General features: G+C 38.1%; 1 protein-coding gene across 1 annotated transcript in view; it reads right to left on the bottom strand.

Annotated features, from left to right (window-relative positions):
* The window catches only part of ADCY5 (adenylate cyclase 5), a 220,655-nt gene that overhangs the window by 52,717 nt on the left and 143,963 nt on the right, over nucleotides 1-23,975 (bottom strand). Inside the window, exons 2-5 of the mRNA XM_026707994.2 lie at nucleotides 16,871-17,020; nucleotides 13,506-13,627; nucleotides 2,833-2,944; nucleotides 2,563-2,690 (exon numbers count right to left, since the gene is read on the bottom strand). Coding sequence (XP_026563779.1) covers nucleotides 2,563-2,690; nucleotides 2,833-2,944; nucleotides 13,506-13,627; nucleotides 16,871-17,020 — 512 coding nt within the window. The remainder of the gene's footprint in view (nucleotides 1-2,562; nucleotides 2,691-2,832; nucleotides 2,945-13,505; nucleotides 13,628-16,870; nucleotides 17,021-23,975) is intronic.

Genomic DNA, 23,975 nt, shown 5'->3' with positions numbered 1-23,975 from the left:
TGATTTTTTTTCTTGTGAGAATATAATACTTTGAAGCAATTGTTATTAAAAATAAACGGTAACTTTTTTGCCTAAAAAAAAAAAAGAACCATCTTTTAGTAACAGTATTTTTAAAATGTGAGGCTTTACAAAAAGAATACAATTTATCCAATGGAATAGAATGATAATGAACACGGATGAAATGTTTAAGGTTAATCATTAACAGGTTCTCACAAAGTAGCATTCTAACATCTCATCCAGTTCTGTTCCTTTGATGTGTATGTGATGGTATATATAGAAAAGGGCCTGTCACACAATCCAGAGGTCTAAATGGAGTTTAGTGAGGTTGTTAATAAAGTATGTGGCATTTGCAAAGACTTGCACTATGTTTACAACAAGAGTTGGAAATAGGTGTGGAGGAGTACTCCATTCTTTGTTTACAAATTGTCCCTTGTCAGCTTTCAAAAAACCTGGTTCCTGTTTTGTGTGGGATTAAAATTATTTAACAATCTTTACCTCATTCTAAATCTGGAGTGAGAGACTTTCTGTTCTCACTACTCCTCCGTCTTCCCTGATGAAGAGAAAATGCTTTTCAGATAAATGAAAGTAATAAAGATTAAAAAGCTGAACTGTGAGGCATTATAATTGCTGGACCGTTCAGGAAGCTCTTTTGATAATTTAACACAGCTTTTTTTGCCTTGCAAACTTTTAGCAATTAGTTGATAAAAAGAGTAAGAATTTAGAAAGTTATTAAATTCTTTACCTTTGAACAGAAATCTACAAGTTTCCCTGAAATAATAGGTGAAATTTAGAAAAAGTAGGGTGCCTCTACATTCTATTAAAATTAATGGAAGTAAACAATCAATCAAATACTTGTGTTACATTAATTTTAAGGTACCTTTTGGTATCCAATAACATAATAGGTCAAAACAACTCTAGTGTCTTTCCCAGATGATGGGATTGCAATTTCCGGACTCTGTGTGTGTGCGCGTGCACACACACAAACACACACACACATGCCTTTTGAGATTTGGCATGCCCTGGAATCAATCTAGCCTTGAGGGAATTTAACTGGGGTGGGCATAGCCTATTATTATGGCTTACATGGAAGCCAACCTACCTGCAGATTTTCTGACTCTGTGTTCATATAGAATAGATGCCAGAAAATGTTTTTAGCATGGTTTATGCTATGTGAAGCAAATTGTTAGCTAAGCAAAACCCCTCACAGCTCCAGTTGGTACAATTTTAGCTATGTATCAGAGTATAGGTAGTCCTTGACTTATAACCATTCATTTAGTGACTGAATGGCACTGAAAAATGGCACTGAATGGCACTGAAAAAAGTGACTTATCATTGATTTGCACACGTACGACCACTGCAACATCCTGATGGTCACATGATCAAAATTTGGTTGCTTGTCAACTGGCATTGAATTAATGACAGTTATACTGTTCTGGGGTCATGTGATCTTCCCAACTGGCTTCTACCAATGAGGAAACCAGATTTGCTTAATGACTGATGATTCATTTAAAAACTGCAGTGATATGCACAACTGTGGCAAAATAGGCTGTAAAATGCAACTGATTTTTAGGCTCAATTGTGGTCATAAGTCGAGGATTACCTGTAGAGGGGAAATGTGGATATTGATGTGGAGCAAGATTTCAATCTAAGTGTCATCCAGATTCAGACTGGGCCTCTAAATAATATCTACTTCAGGTCAAAAGCTTCTATTGACAAAGTTGTCATCAATGTAACATTTTGAAGAACTGGATATGAAACAAGTTCATGATTATTACTGATATTAGGATTTATTTTTTATATTTTTATCTTGCCTTTACTCTAAGGAACCCATAAGCACTCACTCCTTTTTAAAAATTTTCATTATAATAACCTTTGGAGCAGCGATGCATTCAGCAGATTGTTCTGGAAAACCAGTAGTGGAAATTTTGAGTAGTTTGGAGAACTGGCAAATACCACCTCTGACTGGCCCCTGCCTCCCAAGTCCCAGCTGATTGGCTGGGTCTTCTTTTGTTGCCCTGCACAGGAGAACGGAGCTGGAAAGCAGGTTAGTGGGGTGGGGTGGGAATGGAGATTTTACAGTATCCTTCCCCTGCCATGCCTAAGCCACACCCACAAAGCCACACCACGCCCACCAAGCCACACCATGCCCACACCAAGCCACGCCCACAGAACTGGTAGTAAAAAATTTTGAATCCCACCACTGCTTTGGAGGTAGGCCAGACTGAGCTCCAAGTTATCTACTAATCTCCATGTTTAAACAAGGTTTCTACAGCATCAATCCATCCCTTTAATTGCTACGTCACATCACCATACAACATTATGGAAAATGGTGCCAGTATACATTTGCATTGTTACTGAATGAGCATTCCAACTGAGGGTGTTATTAAACATCAGTCTATATCTAACCTCTCCAATCTGGTGCCTTATCATGTGGCACCACTACAAAACCTAGAATTCCTATCAGACTGCTGACTGGGAATTTCAGAAACCAAAGTTTTAAAGCATTTGGAATAATCATTTGATATATGGTCATTGCTCCACCTTGGGGATATGTATACTTACGAAATGGCTTCTATCATATCCATTCCCATTTCAACACAGCAGTGTGCATGATCTGCTCTGGCCTCAGGTAATCCAGATACACAGTAATAGCAGTCACCTAAGATTTTTATACGTAAACAGTGATTCTCCTGCAAAACAAGCGGGGGGGAATGTACTTTTATTTCACGATCCAGGATTTTGACATGTTGCCTTTGAAGGCAATGGACAATTTGCAATAGACCAAATACAACACCACCATAATTGAGGAAGCAAAGGATGAACCCTACTTACAGCAGCAAGCTTATCAAATCTGGCGAAGAGTTCATTCAGTGTCATGACCAACTCCTGAGCAGTACACTGGGAAGCGAGACTGGTAAAACCCTCAATGTCTGCGAAGAGGATGCTGTGGGAGAGAGAGTAGGAAAAAGAAGAGGAGAGGCAGACAGAGTTCAATAAAAGATACACTTCAACTCATTTTAATAGATTCTACTTTATCTCCAAATGTGCAGATAGTTCAGGAAGGGTGTTTATAATGAACATGAGCAACCTGGTCAAGGCATACGTTATATCTACTGCAAAAGTCTTGTGATAGTCAACAATTAGCAGACACTTGTTTGATTGTTTGCTCTTTGCTGTACAAGTTCCAGCCTAAAACAGAGCAGGGGTGCTCAGGTTTTTCTAGAAGAGAGCCCTTCTTAGCCTTGGAATGCATTTGAGTGAATTCTCCAAAAATAGTTTTTTAGAGTATTAATTTGAGTATTAACACATACACACACACACACACACACACACACACATTATCCATTCATAATTGTTTTTGCCTTCTTCTGTCACATTAACAGTTACAATTAGTTAGCAATTCTAGAGCTTTCTCATTACTGCACCCAGGGTTTTCATGTGTGACTTTAATCTCTGACTATATAGTATATACATAGTATATGCATAATATATAGTACATACATAGTATATACATAATATATCATAGTATGTATGTATGTATGTATGTATGTATGTATGTATGTATGTATGGTATTCAGCTTTGTTAGGGTATTTTCCCACATCATTATATTGCATTATACATTATAATGACGCCGGAAAATACCTGAACAAAACTGAATACCATACATGTAAGTACCCGCAAAAACTTAAGAATATATATATATATAGTATATAGCTTCAAGACAATATTTTACATATTCTAAGAAATTACAATTCTCATATTTTTAAGAATTATATCCAAATTCTTCAACTTATATGAAATATACCGTATACCTTCATATATAACATAATGTCACACCCATATACCATTCGTGGATAAGTAAAGTAAAAGTAAAGGAGTCCCTCAGGATTTTACTTCGCTAGTTGTTGCTGACTCTGGGGGCAGTGCTCACCTCTGTTTCAAGGCCATTGAGCCAACACTGTCTGAAGACATTTCTACGGTCATGTGACCAGCATGACATCATGGGGAGTGGGTACCTTCCCACCGAAGTGGTACCTATTTATGTACTTGTAATTGCATGCTTTAGAACTGCTCAATTGGCAAGAGCTAGGCTGAGGATAAAAGCTCACCCCACCATGTGGCGCTCAGGCTTTGAACCTGGTTTACTAGCTTTCCAATTGACAAGCCCAGCACCCTAACTGTTGAACTACCATATTGCCATTCATGAATAAGCTGCCCCTCATGTATACTACAGCAACGTAATATATTTGATATCTAATTTAATAACATTAACTCAAATATTATGTACAGCTACATTAATCTGGATAATATCGAAGGTCAGAACATAAAACTCATCCACTTTCCATTTGTGACTCACCTAACTGCCCACCACTGAATGCTTCAATACCCTTTCCACTTATCACTTGAGTCTGCAGCGTGAAGTGACACTTAAACTTCAATTCAAGGTTAATGGATAAATATATAAAATAATTCCACTCATTCTTTTCAAAATTGTGATTATTTCCAGTGAAGTAATTCTCAGAAGGCTGTGGGTAGAGTTTATCCACAGAGCAACAGCAATGTAGTTTCTCCTGTCCTTGAGATGGGAGGAAAATATACCAATATGAAAAACACTGTCCCAAAGTTTATTTTTATTGCATGGCAGCAACAAGGCTGATCAACGCAATCTGGAAGTATCATCAGAACAAAGACTGGTAAACCCCTTTCTCTTCTTATACAACATCACATATTGACAGGAAACTCAACCATTGACACTAGTCTTAATACATAGTAGGGCAGATTTTTAGACTGAGCAAACATGTTTATTTGTAGAGATTTCTTGTTAATGTTTCATAACATCCTTATCATGGGCAGAAGTCAGGTCACAGGGCCTTTTTAGAAACTAACTTTGGGAGAGCCAAAGCGATTAAAAATAAAGATTTCTGCACAACACAATCATTCAGCAGTAGACTTCTTAAAATATGGCAGCTACCAATCTTACGCATGGGGACTAGACAAATTCTCAAAGTGTATAACTATCAGTTATACTAGCATGTGGGTATCAGTTATTTATTTGTATCCTGCCTTTATTATATTTACAAATAACTCAAGGTGCCAAATATATTCAATGCACATTTTTCCTCCTGTTTTCGCCACAACAGCAACCCTCTGAGGTGAACTGAGCTGAGAGCAAGTGATTGGCCCAACATTACCCAGCTGGCTTTCATGGCTAAGGTGAGTCTTAAACTTACAGTCTCCTGCTTTCTAGCCTGGTGCTTTAACCACTAAACCAAACTGATTATACTAGTATGTTCATAAGAATTGTTGGGGGAAATGAGAAGATATTACTACCCCATGCCTCACTTGTGGGCTTCCCAGGTATTTGATTGGCTTTAGTCTGATCTATCCGAATTTGACATTCTCACATGGGTAAGGGTTGTTGTCATTTCTCAATTCCTATGTGGCTGATTTTATTTTTTGCCAGAACAACACATTAGAACTCAACTGACCCCTGGCTTCCCACTCTATCCTGTCAGTTCTGAGAAATAAGATATCAGCTGTTAAATAAGTTTGCCATCTAAAAGTCTGATTCTATCAAATCCTATTGAAACCAGATTTTGCCACATACCGCCTGTCCCATTCAAGTAAAATGTAACTGAAATACCGTGAAAGGAGCAAAGGAACAACATCACTTCAAGGAAAGAAAGAGTGCCACAGACCAAATAATTCTGACTAAATAACTGGCCTAGTTTCCCGAATAATACCCTGAACAAAAATAGAAACCAATTGACATACTAAAGCTAAGAGCTTTATTTAAAGTGCTGGGGAACACTGCCGATTCAGCCTTAGTTAAAAGCAGCTGAGTATTGTGGAAGCACCTTACAACTTTCTTATTCCTAGTCCTGACAGGAATAGCGTCAGCAATTTCTGCTCTCCCTTTTTTAAAACCCTGCAGCAGAAAACTAAAAAAAGACTTTTAAACAAAGCAGGGACTTCCAGATTGGGTGGCCTGAATCCTCGGAAGAGCCGTGGATGTAAAATCAATCAAACAAATAAGAATAGGGCCTTAGGTGCTCAACATTAAAGGAACTGGGGGTGGGGAGGAGGGCAGGTAGAAGACAAAAATAGACAACATCTTCCCCCATCTTTATTTTCCATTTTTTCTGAACAAGTGGTTAACTTGTTCAGTTTTGACTTTGCACTAGGGCAGGGGTGTCAAACTCACAGCTTGCGGGCCGAATGCATTACATGCTGGCCCCTGCCCAGTTTAGCGAAGGGGACAAAAGTACCCATACGTCATGTGACGACGGTGTGATGATGCGAGTTTAACACCCCTGCACTACGGTTTCATACTAGGGACTGTATTACGCAAATACTCTGCATTTCAGATAATTTGTATCAGGAAGAATGAGAATGATGAATGCAGGGGCTCAGAGTTCAGCTAATGATTCAAGATGCTCCTCATAATTAAGATGCAAGGGGAAAAATATGTTCTTTATCCAGGCCTCACTTCCATTTCCAGGCCAAGCCTGAAAGGTCACCTCCAGTCACTCACTCTGAAATCTTCTCTTAAGGACAGAAGGTTGTCTTAAATGTTGCAATTGATATTGTTAAGATTATTCTTTCCAGCCAAAGCGGTTTCAACAAGAAAAATGCCAGAAAGAAAAGGTCCAAGACAAATGTCATCTTAATAAGGGACTCCAAGGACAGCAGGAAATCCACCTTATCTGAGATCGCCAAGGAGGATCCCAGCAGAACCTTTTCTCTTACTGGTTCAAAGAAGCACCTCTTACCGGGTTCAACTTCCTTTTCAGGTAATGGTGGACCAAGTGCAGCCTATACTCTTCAAAACAATTGCCAAAAGTACTCCTGCTTTACTGCTATTTTAAGGATGCCCCAACACCTGCCAACTCCAAAGCCCCTCTTTTCTCTGATCGATAACGTGTTAGTAAGACTGTAAGAGAGTGCATTATGAATTTGTTCTCCTCCATAGCCATTCTTGTAAGATGGTGCAGGGTACTACATGAGGCGATCCACAGAGGGCAAAATATAATCTATTTAGTTGTAGAATTATAATGATGCCTGATATTCATAATAGCTTTTCTGAGTGGCTGAAGAGCTGATTCACACATTAAATTATCATATAAGAAAGACATGAAAAGTTGACAAGAATAAGAAATACATATTCTGTTCTCTATGGTTGCAGAAGATATAAAATCAGAATATAAGGTTTATCTTGAGACCTTCTGCATTTGAGCCTAAAGGAATTTTATGGAACAACTCAGATATTCTTTCCACTCAAAATGTCACACTGAGTTAGGATTTAATTTTGTTGGTTCCTTTGTGCAAGTATCTGCTTAGAAACAAATTATTTCAAAATATAAGCTTTTGAAAAATATCTGCTCACATTTTATTTGATTCATCTTGGTCTTTCTGTTCTTCAAGAGGAGCATTTGACATTTAAAAGTCTACAAAATTCACCAAATGCTACTGTCCTTTTTCAGCTTAAACCAAGACCATCATCATTCTGGAGTCAGGAGCCCCTTCTGAATCTTAATGATCTCAAATCTGACAAATTCTCTCCCCCCACCACACACCCAACAATTCTTTGCTACCATTCATAGTTAATTTACAGGTAGAAGTGAAAGAAGGGCTATATCAGTGAAAGCCAGAGCTCCTTTATTTCTGCAGCAGGGATCACGTAAAAAATAAAGCAATTCTGATTGGCATAATACCAATCCTCTTGTTAACTGATTATTTCTCCTGTTCATAGCTTGTCACATCTAATCCTTCAGTTCAGTCATCCCAATATTTTTCTGTCTTGCTGCTTATCCTTCCCCACCCCAGTCTTTTTTCATTATTATTTTTAGGTGTATAAGAACCACTGCAATCATTGGTATGTTTCCAATGCCATATTACTTGGTCAAAAGACCTATGTCACCCAGCAAGGAACAACATATTGATTCACCATCTGGGGAAGCTTATGTTGGCATAATAGAAACAGACATCTCTCATTTTCCAGTATTACCACCTTTTATCTTCAAAATACTTATTTTATGTTTATTATTAATACTCGCACTTATTATTGTGACATTCATAAACTTCACAGAACATTATGGATGAGGGCTATTGTGTGAAGGACAGTGGGGTTTCCCCTCCCTCTTCTGTTCAATTATGTCTGATTCTCAGAAATTGCCTGGATAAGTCTCTGCTTTGCAAGTTTTCTTGGCAAAGTTTTTCAGAAGTGGTTTGCCACTGCCTCCTTTCTAGGGCTGAGTGAAAGTGACTGGTCTAAGGTCACCCAGCTGACTTTGTGCCCAAGGCAGGGCTAGAATGCACAATCTCCATTTCTAGCCTGATGCTTTGACCGTTACACCAAATTGGTTCTGAGGGACAGCAAGTGCAGATTAAATTCACATAGCCTGCTTTAAAAGCTACTAGAGTCTGCAGCAAGACCACCCAGCTCTGACGATATCATCACTTTGCACTTGCTGATGCTATCTTTGTTATGCTGATGCTATCCAACATTCTTTTTTTATTTTCTGGAACATACAATTGTCCCTTGCTTACTTGAAGAATTTAGACATCTTTATTTGTTTCCCTTACTTGAACTTTTTCTCTTTTCTTTCTTTCTTTCTTTCTTTCTTTCTTTCTTTCTTTCTTTCTTTCTTTCTTTCTTTCTTTCTTTCTTTCTTTTCTTTCTTTCTTTTTCTTTCCTCCTTTCCTTTCTCTACTTACCTACCTATGCATGCCACACATCTCCCTACAAGGTGAAAAACTATTAGAAGCAAAATCATGAAGACAAAAATGCTCATATATCCAAATGCTCAGCAATACATACAGAGAAGAAATTTCAACACCAGTTTCTATAAAGAGGCATGTGTGTGGAAGATAAAGTTCAGTTTGGATATTGCTATTGGGACTAGGTCTATCTTATCAAAACACATGCCTCTACTGCCTGGATAGGTTCACTCTGGCATGTCCACAGGATGTTGGAAAGACTATTGTTGATTCTTAGATCTTTTAAGTGAGATGATAAGGTCCAGCCAAGAGGATTGTGTGGCTACATTATAGGAATACAGTCTTCTTTGGGGAAAAGATCCAACACTGTATGAACCTTCTTAAAATCTATATTTACAGCAGGTTTAGATTCGATCAAGATTTAGTTATATTTAGAATACAGGAAGTCCTAAGTCAACGACTGCCCTATTTAGCTGCTAGTTTAACTTACAACAGTGCTTTAAAAAGTACTTGAGCTTACAATAGTCACAGTGTTCCCATGGTCATGTAATCCCGATTTGGGCTTTTGGCAACTGATGCACATTTACAACAACTGCAGAGTCCCAAGGTCATGTGATTATCATTTGCAACCTGCACAAACTGGTTTCAGATAAGCAAATTGAATGAGGAAGCTGGCAATAAGTTGCAAGCCGCAGTCACATGAAGTCTCACTTAATGACCATGAATGATTTGTTGAACAATTGTAGTGGAATTTATGTCGTAAGTTGGGTGTGGTTATGTGAGGTTTCATTTAACAACTGTGTTGCTTAGTGATGGAGTTCCAACTGCAGTTGTTAAATAAGGGCTACTTGTATATTCATTGTCATGACTAAAACTTAAGCCTGTCAAGAATAATATACAATCCATTAATTTAAATAGATTTACTCTGTTTAGATATATCTCAGTTCTAGGGGACAATTGATACTTGTAGATGATAGAAAACAATTAGGATAACGATTCATCCATTCTAGTTATTTTTTCATATTATTTTTTCAAATATGATTGTAGTTTTCTTTCGTGCACTTTTGAATACACGTTGATCATCAATAGACTATTCTATGTTCACTTCTTAGGAAACCACAATGATCCAAGGCCCTTTTCTTCTATTCTGGTTGAAGGGTAGTCAGTCGGTATTCTTTCAGGAGAAACTTCATTTTTTTCCCCTCCAAAGATATTTCACACTTCTTCACAAATGACCTTTCTGCTTATAAATGCTTTCTATAAAGTCATGTAAACTCAAGAAGAAAAACTTTGGCACCAGCAATACTCTAAAAATATTTCCTTTAATAGCAGATGATTCTTCATCTTCTTTTAATATACTGTACTTTTGAAGCTACTTTCAAATCTATTATAAAGATTGCTGTTAGGTGCAGACGCCCTTTTAAGCCATTTTCTCTCAAAACTATTCAATGTTTTCCTCCATCCCTCTAATGGGGAAACGGGGAGCAGAACTAGTGATTTCAGCAGAGACTACCAGGCAGGCTATGGCCTACAATTTAAGGTCATAATTACATCTCTAGCAACAGATTACTGCCATAGAATGGTAATCATTATAAAAATGTTAAGGTTCCTTTAACTTCCCTTTTGAATCTGCCTGGAATTTTAAGTTCAGTGCTGGAGATCCTCCTTCAGGCATCTTCTTTGGCAAAATTAAGATAACTGACACCCAAAAAGGGGTCTTTTCACTGAACAGTGTGTTAGTCGAGAACATGAGGCTGTGATGTACCACTTAAAGTCCCCTCACTTAAGGCTGGATATAGCCCAGAGCTCAGTGATGGGATTCAAAAATTTTTACTACTGGTTCTGTGGGCATGGCTTGGTGGGTGTGGCAGGGGAAGGATACTGTAAAATCTTCAGTCAGAGGTGGTATTTGCTGGTTCTCCGGACTACTCAACATTTCCGCTACCGGTTCTCCAGAACTGGACACAACCTGCTGAATACCACCGCTGCCAGAGCTCCTACACTGGTTTTGCTCTTGTTCTACTTCTGAATAGGAATCCCTGTTGTATAAAATCAATGGGCAGAGACACTTACACTGTGTTGCATCAAGTTTTCTCCAAAAATGCCTTTTCATACAGACATTTTAATTGTTTCATTTTGTAATTCACAGAAGAGGCTGTGGAATTATGTCTGAGGAAAGCAAAACTGGAGCAGGACTATGGATGTCCTGAGTGGACAGTTCAATTGTTATGTAGTATTTGTTTTGGGATGTTATGTGCCAGGACCATTCCTCATACAGACATGGGTTTCACAGCATTGCCATGAAAAGTAAATGCACATATTTAGCTTGTCATTATCTTCCCAAAGTTCACATTACAATGATTTCACAGAAAGAAGAACTGACATATATTTGGCTTCTGGACTTTTACTCAAGATGGCACTTTTTTTCCAAATTAATGAAAAGTTATTACTCTAACAATTCAAAGTTTTTCTGTGAATAAAAAACTAAAACCTTTTCTTCCGCAAAAAATAAACTGAACATTAAATAAATTGTTAGGGTGATTGAATCTAAGCTAGGTCAGCTACTTCAACCTAAGCTTACTTAAAGTACTGAATGATGTATTAAAAATCACATAACCTTCATTATTTGCATAGGTGACCATACATCAACAGTTTTGTTTGTACTAGACAAACTTAATTTCTGAAGAATCATTTATATCTCAGTGCAATGAAACCTACTGAAATTGCAAGTTCTTAAAAGCCCATATTTGTTCTTTGGGTTACATCAAAACTTGTCAGAGGAGGAGGATGAAATTAGAATTTTCCACTTATATCCTTAATTGCCTTAGAAGATATCTTAGTCACCAAAAGCAATTGGTCACATGCAGATCTGCATAGGTAGACTAAGATAAGCACAGTATGAGCAAGAATCGTGTGTGTATGGGTGTGTGTGTGTGCGTGTGTATGTTTTCTTATGTTTTCACGGGTATTTATATGTATGGTATTTAGGTTTCTTCGGATATTTTCCCACATCTTAATAGTTGTGCTTTTAAAGTACATATATATGTATGTGTGTGTATGTATGTACTGTGTGTATGTGTATATATATAAATATATATATATACACACACACACTTACTTTATATATGTGTATAAAGTGTATGTACTTTATATGTGTGTATACACACATACACATACATTATTTGAATTGTAAATTTTATCTTTGGATGGTTAAGAGTCAAATACTTTGTAAGAGCTATTGTTTTATTGTTAACACAATTATCTAAATATAATAAATGATTTCATCAGTGTATATTGAAGCCTTTGTTCTGGCTTATATTATCTTTCTCAGCTATTTTTGTTTCCAATGGCCTATGAACGACCATGTATTCATCTCCCTGCTTTGCAGCAAATTCCCCTTTTTAAATGCAGTTGTCTGCTTCTCTGGTATCCATAAATATGACTTAAAGGCAGTGATGGTGCTGTCTAAAGGCTCTGATGTTGGTGGTCTAATTCCAAACCCAGCATAAAAGCCCCAAACAGTTGCCAATCTGGCATTAACCACACCAATTAGGGCAGGCTATTTCTAATTCAAAAGCGTAAACAGTAACGCATTGATGAGCCATGCTGTGCTATTTTGACTTCAACTGATTTCTTTTCAGACAGTTTGATGAGACTAAATTCAAGCATTTCTATTTGTGTGCTGGTACAGAACTTCTTCATCTGCCTCTTTGGAATCTGGCCAGTTAAAACCAAACATTCTAGTTTTAGTGTTTTACAAATTAAGATACTCAGATGGATAAATGATACAATCACTGCTTGCTAAGCAAGAAAAATACCTCCCGCTTACCACTCAAATAAAGGAGATTCAAACCTTTAAAAGTAAAACTAACTATAGAGCCAGGCTTTCCCTTTCTACTTCTTTCATAGAGAAATCCATCAGCATTTCACATCCTAAATTCTATGGATTTTGCTGGTTAAATATATAAGATAAATAAAGATCTATAAACCACCCAAATGTAGCTATATGAAATATGCACAAAATATGCACACCCTGCCCCTGAATGATCTTTTACATAAAAGTGATAGCAACAAAAAAATCTGCCCTTCCTCCAATTTCTACAGGCCATGAATTCGGGAAAGAGAAAACCGGTAAATACAATACCAATTCATTCAACTCCAAGCTATCAAAACCAGAAGTTTATAGCTCAGTTCAGTTTTAGCTTAGTAAACTGCATCATATGAATTCAGCCCCTGTGGTTTGGAAACTATAATTTATGGCTTAATATCATATTTGAGCAAAACTAACTAATACTGCTCTGGTCTTCCCATGCAATTTTTCCATGCAAGAGATATCTAGGTGTTCTGAACTGGGAAGATATACCAAACAAAGAGGAACTCTTGAAACAATGCCTAATTGCTACTTTGGAATAAAAAAGTATAGCCTGGGAATATGTAACCTAAAGTGCCAGGACCTCAGGTAGTCTTCCAAAGTCTTGGCTATCCAAAATCCCTTCAAAATTCCTAACCAACTTGTAATATTTAATGTGGCAGAAGACGGAAAATATTAAACACATAGGAAATAATCACATTCAATGTACTTCATGTGCTTATCTTTCCTTTATCTACTTTGGCTCTGGTATGCCATTCAAACTCACAAGCAGACACTCTTTGTGCACCTCTGGCATGGGAATACAAAAACTCAAGCAGAGGACATGCATATCTCATGTCCTATTTCCTTCCTTTTTACAAAATTGCTATGCTGAATTATGGACGCACCCCACTCCTTTCCCTCAGTACATACCTGACATTGTCATGTTTCTGGATATAAATTTTATGAAACATCATATCTTCTTTTTTGGCATTAATGTCAGCTTTCATCTCCATGGCAACATGGCGAGGCAGTACAGAAAGCAGGAGACGCTCCTGTGGAATCAGACAGATAAACCAATTAAGACACCTGCTCTTGTTTCAATTTACAACACAAACATGTTTCTCTTTGAAGATCATGGTAGCAAAATTAAAGTGTTATTTCATTATGGAAACATAGAACCAAACGTATTTCCCATAAAGCCTGCCCTTATCAAGTCATCTATGATTCCGTTCCACTTAGTCAAATAAGAAAATCAGGGATATCATCCAGAAAGGGATTTTCTCCAGTTACAGCTGTCCATAGTCCCCAACTCAGTTGTGAAATTCAACTTTCTTATATTTGCTAGGTTTTGTCTATATAGCCATAAGAAGATAGGCAAGAGCAAGTATTATAAAGGAGAAACAAGTCATTACTTGAATTTTTTTTCTTTGTATGCTATAACAGAGAGATCCCCAAACCCCTGGTCCATGGACTGGCACTGGGCGCAGCATGAAAGAAACTAAGCTGCGCAAACAAGCAAAGCACCATCTATGGGGTGCAGGCAGCACACAAAACTACATCCCATCCGGCCCATGGAACGACCTCTCTCCATGGAACCGGTCCTTGATGCTCAAAAGATTGGGGGCCACTGCTACAACATATAGTCACCTTCAAAAGTGTAGGCACTCTTTGTGAAATGTTATGTTCCAATAGCTGAACAGAAACTGTCACAACCTCCTCAAAGTTAAATGCAGCAAATTTCTACAAATCTGGATATTGATATTACAGAATCAAAGTAAAAAATAACAAATATGGCAGGTTCAAACGTTTCAACACCCTTACAAGTCAGAATTTTTTTTTCCACAATGGAATTAAGCAAAGATGATTCGGACTATTATGCGGCTTGGAATAGATAGGTGGTACAAATGGGTGGAGGATAGAAATAAGAGTTGGTGTTTATGTATAAAAGGAGATGTATGTATTAATAACGAGACAAACACTGTTAATGTGAATAGAGATTTGTATTTTTGTTTTTTAAAAATAAAATAATAATAATAATAAAAAACAAGTCAGTATTTTTTATGAAGCTCGTTTGGCAGGAATAACAGCTTTCAAAATAAAGAGTTTCTTTTCACCAGTTTAGAATCTTTCTATTCTTGATTTTGAAAGCTTTTCCCACTCTCCCTTGCAGTCCCCCCCTCCCCCTCCAACTCTCCCTTGCTAGCTTAGTATCATTCCCTGGCCTTCTTGCATGCATCTTTTCAAGAATGCTCAAGTCTGGGAATTGGGAAAGTCATTATCTTTCTTTTCTATAAGGACGATTGGAAAGTGCATTTTGGATTGTTGGCTTGTTGAAATATCCAATCTCTTTTCCATTTCAGATTCTTCACTGACTGTGGCAGTGTTGGTATAGTAAAAAAAAAAAAAAAAAGCCTCCAATGATCAGCTGAGAGGAAAAATATCCTCCACAATCAGCTGAGAGGAGAAAGAAGAAAAGTGCAGGATTGGCCCTTCCCCCCCACCCCTGCATTTTTCTCTTCTTTATCCTGTCAGCTGATTGGCATTGCAGGCCTCAGCTGGTATGGGGAAAGCTGCGCGCGTGCGATCACCAAGCCAGTAGTGGAACAAGGTAGGATCCTACTGTTGGACTGTGGGATCTTTACTTCTGGGACACATTGATAATTTGTCTCCAAAACATCATTGAAACCATTTTTCCTTCCAATATTTCCTGTGTCACTGGCTGCCAGAACACCCCACAATATAACAGAGCCCCTCCCCAAACGACAACCTTTTAATAAGTGCAAGTTTTATTGTCTTGAAATGTACCATCCTTTTTTCTCCAAATGCATCTTGGATGGCTGTGGACAAACCCAATTTTATTTCATAAGTTCAAAACACTTTTTCCAAAATATTTCAGGTTTATCAAGGTTTTCTTTTGCACGCTTTAAACAATGGCTTTTGGGGTGAGATAAGTGGAAAGGTTTCCTTTTGTCAACTCTCTTATACAGTTCAGTGTTTCATAAGCAAAACTGTACCGCAGACCCACGGACGGCTCTTTTAGTGTTAACTAAACCTCACAGCAGCTTCTCTGTAGTCAATTTGCAGATCTGATCACTTTTTCCTAATTCTCCAGATTTGGCCTTGATTTCAACAGTTCTGTATGCCTAGCATTTCTTAACAGTGTTTCTCAAAACCAAAATTGCTAGTTGGAAGTGTTTAGACATTTTTACAGTCTTCCCTGGCTTTGTAAGAGTGAATTATTTTCAAATGCTCAGACAGCTGCTTAGAGAAGCCCATGACTGTTGAAAGCAGACAGAAAACAACACTCAGACTTGAGAGGTGAGAAGGGTCACAGTATTTGTTTATCTATGAAATTGTTCTTGTGTGGCATCTTATGCTCTATGATAGCTTGTTCCAACTCACAAAAACTGATTGTTAAAAGTTTCTGGAATTTTTGCAAGCTGGTTTGAGAGCACAGATGCCACAACATTTAAGGCTGAGCAGTGCTTCGGTCGTAATGAAACCAGTCGTTACACTTTCCAGCACATTACTGTAATATGTTTTGGTTATTCACCCAGTGCAAGATGGTAGGTACAACATTTTGATCGAAGACTCACCATTTTTGTACATGCATGCCACACCAGTGCATGTGCAAGAATCGCTATGTCATGCCCATCACTGTTGCAGTTTGACACCTCTGCACCCTATGGATTCACCCAAAGTTGAAGTCAAGTTTCACACTGGCCACAGATAATGGACTTTTCTAATCTGATAGGGATATTAAATAGGGGTGGGATTCAAAAATCCCAACAACTAGTTCTCTGCCTGGTTGCTGGTGGGTGTGGCCATGGTGGGTGTGGCCTGCCAGAACTACTGGAAGGACCATTTTTTGCCTTCCCCAGAGTCCGGAGGCTTCCCTTGGGCCGCTGGGAGAGCGAAAACAGCCTCCCCCAGGGTCTGGAGGCCCTCCAGAAGCCAGAAACAGGGCCATTTCCAAACTTCCAAGGGGGCCATTTTTTGCCTTCTCAGAGCCTCCATGTGTATCCTGCACACACCTGAATCCAAAACGGGCCACATGGAGATTCCTGGGAGAGGCGGGGTGGATGGGGCCAGCCGGTCAGTTCAACTACTGGTTCAGCGAATCAGATGTAAATTTAACATCTGCTTTGCCTGAACTGCACCAAACCGGCTGAATCCCACCCCTGATATTAAAGCTTCGAGACCTATTGGGCTTTGCCCATGGAGCCTGAAAAGTCAGAGGCAGGCTTTAGAAATGTTACATTTTCATTGTCAAATTAAATTAAATTATCATTTACCTGTTGCTGGTTTTCTCTCTGAGAATGTAGGCGAGCTTGAATGCATTCCCTTGTTTCCTGAAAGGCCTGTCTTTGGGACACCTCAGCTGGATAGTGTGTACACACCCCTACAATGTTTGTGCAGATGAAGATGAGGATGTTGGACACCAGCTGCAAGGGTCATATGGGTAGGAGAGAAAGACAAAACAGGGTATGTTTCATAAATATGTTCTAAGAATAGACATATAACAACTATATCTCTTTGCTCTGAGAGCATAAAGGAAGATGTATACACCATTCTAGCAGCATCTATATAAGCTCTTCTTTAAAACCACTGACTTCTAGGACTCAAGTAGTGATTAAAGCTCATGTACTGTCATCCAAGTGCAAAAGTCTGTGAGTTCAATTCCTAGTAGAGTACGAACCCTGTAGAACAGCATCTGGCTATTCATGTAAAGTTGGCAATGCAATCTCTTCTTTTGATAATTGTTGCTGTTATTACATACTGCTTATAATTTATAAATAATTACCTACCTGCCAATCAACCAACTTTTAGTGTTATTATATCTTTTTCTGAATCTTTATGAATCAAATTATTTTTTTCAAGTCAGCAATAAAATATGGTAATTATGAGTGTCCCAGAATGTAGATGGAACAATGGTTAAAGATTTTTATCTGCTTTTCCTCATCTACAGAGAATCTGGCAAATCCTTTATTATGATACATTATTGCTTAATCAGGCACTAGGGCCTTGTACTTGAATTGTTCCAGTAAAATATAGGGCTACATGGATGCCCTCTTAGACAGAGTCTCATGCCACAGAGATAGTGCCTTTGTTGAAACAACATTTTAATTCAATGTTTCTTTGCTGATCCTTATAAATATATTGAACACAGTATCGTAAATGTACAGTATATGCTTATAATGCATTTCTAAATACCATTGCTACATGTCGTTTTCAGGAAATAGTTCCAATCCTGGCCCGCCTATCAAACATACATTTGACCACTAATGTGTCTTAGACTCTATACATATTTCTACATGATGACTTGTGGAAGTAAACACACTAAGTTTTTGATGAATTACTCCAACTAGTAAGCACTGATAAGCATCTCTATATATGGCACCAAGGTTATAAATGGATCACATCTTCCTTTTCGCATATGCCTTACATTTCATGATAGGGTTTAACTTTTGTGAAGAGTTCTAAATTTAATTTCAAATAAATAAGCAGAAAGTTGTGTTACTGTGAGTCAGCTACTCAATCACATTAACACTGACCACAGATTGACCATTGTGTACGTAAAATCAGTCACTGTGGTTTTAAATAATAATTTATAATTCTGTATGCTACATAAACCTGAGCAAATATGATTTGTTTTAGTAAGCCATAATAAAGTATGGCTTTAGATAGCCAGTTAACCCAGTCTTCTGAAATCGAATTAACTACTTGAAGATGTTAAAATGGGACTGATACATTTAAAATAATTTTGCAGATTGTATTGCTACAATCAATTTTCTGAGGAAACATTATTTCAACTTATGGCAATCATTTATCAGGTTGCAATAGTTATAGATAAAGTCTACATCTTATTTTTATCTTCTGCAAATAAAAAAAAGACAAAGATGGACATAGAGATATGGTTGTTACTGCAATATAGTTTTTTAATGCTTAAAACTTAAATGTTCAAATTTGAAACTTTCCTGGCCTAGTAGAATTGTTGGGATTATTCTCTAAATTGTTTATTTTAGATAATAACAGACAACGCTAATGTAAAACTGTATTTGATATTGTATATTTTTAACAGCTTTGTACATTACCCATGGAAATATGCTATCAAGGCAGTTTAGAAATATAATTAATAAACAGACGCTTACAAAATTAATAGGTGTTATTTATAGCAGCTGTGAATGCTTAGTTTTATTTAGGCCACGAACAACTCATTGTACTTGGAATCTGGCTGCAAATCCCTGCTCATTTATCTGGGTATAATCCTGCTAACCTCACCATTGCTTACTGTATGTATAAGAAGAATTGTTCTGTAAGTAAAATTTCAATCAAGGCTGATGCCTTCTGAATTTATAATCATTTCAATGTTGTTCTCTTGGCAACAATACTAAAATGGCTCGCCATTGTTTCTTTTGAGATGTTTTGTTGATTTTCCAGTCTCTTCCAAGTACTAAGATTCCTGGTGGTCTCCTGCCCAAATATTAATTAACACCAGGGCTAAACGTTGACACTTAGCAGATGGAAGCTTCAAGTACCTTTCTTAGATAGCAACATCTGAGCCCTCTCGCTCCACTAGAGACATCTGCGCTCCACAAAAGTCTCTCTAGATCAGGGGTGTCTAACTCATGGCCCGCTGGCCGGATGCATCACATGCTGGCCCTGCTCCCACCCAGTGTAGCGAAGGGAGAAAAAGTCCTGATACATCACATGACGATGCTGTGATGCCATGAGTTTGGCACTCCTCCTCTAGATCTTTGGGAGTCTTCCCGAATAACTTGAGAGGTGAGCGAGTGGGCTGTTGGGAGAGGAAGAATATAGGATCTTATGGATCCCAACTATTAAGTACACACAACTATTATGGCCACATTTGAATCCAAAATTTATGTTGTTAAGTGAGACATTTGTTACGTGAGTTTTGTCCCATTTTACAATCTTTCTAGCCACAGTTGTTAAGTAAATCACTACAGTTGTTTATGTCAATTGCATGGTGAATTTGGTTTCCCCATTTGCTTGTCAGAAGATTGCAAAAGCTGTTCACAAGACCCCAGGACACTGAAACTGTCATAAATATGAATCCGCTACCAAGCATTTGAATTTTGATCACGGGACCATGGGGATACTGCAACAATGGTAAGTGTGAAAAATGGTGATAAGTCACTTTTTTCAATGCTGTTGTAACTTTGAATGGTCATAAACAAACTGTTGTAAGTCAAGAACTACCTGTACTTATTAAATATATGGACATTTTCATTTAATGACTCCATAATCCCTTGCGGGGTGGAGTCCGGGCTAGTGAATGGAGCTAGTAGAGTGTTTTAATGGCTGGATGCCCTTCCTGTTGCCAATCCGGAGTTACATTCAGCCAATACATTCTCAATGTCCCCAGAGAAAGAAATATCTGCCTCTAACTAGGATCGAACTCACAGCCTCCTGATTGTGAGACGAGAGCTCCACCTCTATTATTAAATATATGGGCATTCCAAGAAAATTTGAATACTATTTTGCTTTAAAGATCTGCAGCAAGCAGTGGCCTTATATGGTCATAATTAAAGTTAAATGAGGTAGAATGCTTTCTGAACTGTTAACGAGGAGTAAGCCTTTGAAAACAAGGAAGCAAAGTCTGAAATGTACAAGATAACAGAACAAATTACTGACTGCATTGCCTCCTTCTGTGATGATTAATAGCAAATGGTGCACTACTGTCTTTTTTTAAGCTGACAAAAAACATTATGTATGTTCACCCTAAATCTAAATGAAACGGCTTGCTCTTTGTAGTTTTTCCAGTTGATGGATTTATTCTCTGGAGTCCATGTATTGAAGGAATCAGGGAGTAATTCCATAATGTGTGAGAGTGCTGGCAAACCATCTCATCAACTCAGCAGTCAATTAGAGTGAATTCTTCCTGGTTTTAAGAACATCAGTGAAAAACCACCCATTCAGGCCTCCAGAGCTTTTTATGTACCAATGAGAGCAGCAATTATACCAATTACCCTGTTTCAAATCTCCATAAAGTCGAGGTGATGAGTTATCCCAAAATAAATAGGAGTCTTGGTTGAAACTATATTTCATGCATGGCTTACCTAATATGAGACAAGAATTAAACTTTTAAAATGAGATTTCTGCACCCTACTCCTACCCTGAAAGCAAGCACAACTCATAACTATAAAGGGATGGAATTCAAATAAGACACTAAAAAATGAGCTTCAAATTGATTTCTAAGTCATGACTAACATTACTACGATTGAACATGTTCCAGACTACCTGGCTATCACACAGAAGCTACTTCTTATGTAGAAGAAAACAGAATAAAAATTAATTTTAGAAGCATATCTAAAAATCACCTAGCTGATATTATTCATATCATAACTATAATATTGCACATAAATTATTACAGAATTTAATCCTGCCACTCTTCTACCTGTAATTCTCCATCTTCCAGTTCTTCTGTTTATTTTGCTGTCCAAATATCTCCTGATCCCTGATACAGTTCTTTCTTCGTTGCTCAACCTTCATGCTGGAACTACCTCCCAGAACAAATTGTAGAAAAAAGTTTTCTTTCTTCTTTCATTTCACTACACCTCTGGAACAAACCTCCAAAATAACCAGCATGTGACTATCAAACTGAGGTAGAAAATATCATGAGGGGGAAGTTCTAAAGAGTGTTTGGAAATGATTTACAACAGCGTTTCTCAACCTTGGTTATCTTGAACATGGGTGGACTTCAGCTCCCAAAATTCCCCAGCCGGCCAGTAATGTCTGGGAGTTGAAGTTCACCCATCTTCAAAATGCCAAGGTTGAGAAACACTGATATACAATATTGTGAACCATAGATGATTTTTAACGTATTTATCAGTAGGATACAAAATAAGATTCTTTTCTCATTTCCATGACTTTTTAAAAATGTATTAGTTGAACACCACATCATTATCACTGCAGCCCTTCTCTCCCTCTCTCTCTAATTATGCTAATTAAATTACATCCAGACACACATGCCTAACCATAGTAATTCATTAAAAGTGAAAAGGAAAAATATAAGCTTGTGTTTCTCTAATTTTATCTTTCATCAAGTAGAAAAAGAGATCATGAAAAGGAGAATTGTTTGACTTGTAGATCTAGAACCCAAAATTATTAATAAATTTAGAATGTAGTCACTTCAAGAAGGTGAAGAAACAATGTTTGGTTGAAACCTAGATCTGAATACATATAACTGTATATATATCAATGGCGTGGCCAAAAAAAGTGATGGCCAAAAAAGTTTTTGCCACAATTGCCACAATGCAAGCAAAGCTCTACTCTTTTATGTGAGCAGGGCTTTGATCACACCGCAGTAACCTCTGTCTTGCAATATTTCCTCCAGAAGCCACTGGCAGTAGTATCAATGGGGGAAAGGGATCAAACAGGCCTGATCTGTGAAAGCAGTACTGTGCTACTAGCCCTGCTGCTTTTGTAAGTGTATCATAATGTCACACATTTGTACCCAAAATGGCAGAATTTTGTAGAGTGAAGGTGTGATCATTTTCAGAAAAGCAGTGGGACCCCATGGACACCTTTGATGATTACTACTGTACGACTAATCTTTTCTCAGTAAAACCATTCTTACCTCTACTTTACCAATTAAGTCTACAAGATATATCTACTGCAGAACACAATATTCTACAGAAAGGCTTTAACTTCCACACAGATGATCCCAATCAGCTAGAATTCTTTGCAGCCCTAGAAGGAGCTTTTAAAACCACAGGACCTCCCACAGATCCAAAAAAGCATAAGACAATCATATCAAGAACAGAACCAACTCAGAGGGAAAAACAGCCCTCAAAAATCTAAAGAAGGACCAATCTATCATCATCCTACCGGCAGACAAAAGTCAAACCACAGTTCTCATGGACTTATCACAATACATACAAAAAGTCAAAAATTACTGGAAGACAAGGAAACTTAACACCCCAGTGAATACCAATCCAATACAGAAACTAGACAACCAGATCAAGAGAATGCTCAGTGACCTTACCAAGAAAGGTCAAATCACTAACTGATTCCCCACTAGTCATTCCCCACCAATCCCTCACTCACTCCCCATCAGTCAGTTAGAACTCAAGAAACTTTTTGGATGAGATTCAAAATATTTTCAAAGAAAAAAAACAAGGAAGTTCAGTTGCCTTTTGGAAAAAAAAACCCTTTGGGATAAAGTTAATGTTACCTAGCTGGGTTATGTAATGTCTGCAAGAAAACCACCAAGCTTAAAGCGCACCAACAGTCCATTCCTGAGCTACAAATATTCCCCTATACAAATAGGGAGAGATAGCACATTAGAGCTTTGTAATTGTCATGACGGATTCCAAGGAAATAAAAGATACTCTGGAACATGCAAGAGCACCGTTACTGGAGCCCCTGTTTGCATTGGCTTGACCCAGGTTAAAAGAACACCCTCAGCAATGGAAATCTACTGGCTACCTTTGAGCCAGAAATTCTTCTCATCTCAGCTAACTTCATAGGATTATTGTCTGAGAAACTACAGCACTACATTTGTCTTCTTCAGCTCTTGAAGAAAAGGTGGGAAATAAATTCAACAAAGAAACAAGCCAATAAATATATTCCTTAAACCAGTGGTCGCCAACCAGTGGGGCAGAGACCACTGGTGGTCCACGAGAAAATGTTGGTGGTCCGCAGAGAAATGTCACCCCCAAAGCAATTAATCCAGGCTATGCGGGAACACAAGGCTGCGCTGCCCACATGGCCAGAGAGAAAAGAAGACTTGCATCCCTTGATTGCGAATAACACGTAGTGAGGGGAGGGGGGAAAGAGCAGAGGGGGGGAACTTGCCCCACTCGCCCCATGTGCCACCAGGCTGCTTCTTTCCACCTCTTTCTTCTGCTTGTGGATGCACACAAGGAAAGCAGCAAAAGTCTTTCCTTCTCTCCCCCAAACTCTGCCAGAAATGAGTCTTTGGGACCCTGCAAGGCATCCTGCTCCAAGAGGCTTCGCCGGCAAAGACTCATTTCTGGCAGAGTTTGGGGGAGAGAAAGAAAGACTTCTGCTGCTTCTGCTGCTTTCCTTGCATGAAGCCAAAAGTCTCTCTCTCTCTCTCTCTCCCCCTGAGAACGGAGCTGGAGATGGTATCCTGCGATCCCAAATAAAGAATAATTATTTGGTGGGAAAACGGGATGGGGAATTTTCCTGCAGACTTTTTTGGGGGGATTTTCCCAGGGTCTCTGGTCCGTGGAATTTAAAATTATGAGTTTGGTGGTCCCTGAGGTCCAAAAGGTTGGCAACCCCTGCTTTAAACCAGGCAGGCAGTTGCAGACAGGATATAGATGGAGATGCTTTAATATCTGGATTCTGAAAATTATTCTTTTTTTTTTAAAGAAATAACCTTCTGCTAATTTCCATACCAAAAAC

The sequence above is a fragment of the Pseudonaja textilis genome, chromosome 1, assembly GCF_049901715.1.
Source record: "Pseudonaja textilis isolate UNSWEBS1 chromosome 1, rPseTex1.2, whole genome shotgun sequence".
In the NCBI taxonomy this organism is placed as follows: Eukaryota; Metazoa; Chordata; class Lepidosauria; order Squamata; family Elapidae; genus Pseudonaja; species Pseudonaja textilis.
The sequence above is the reverse complement of the archived record's forward strand: the minus strand, read 5'-3'. Positions and strand labels throughout refer to the sequence as shown.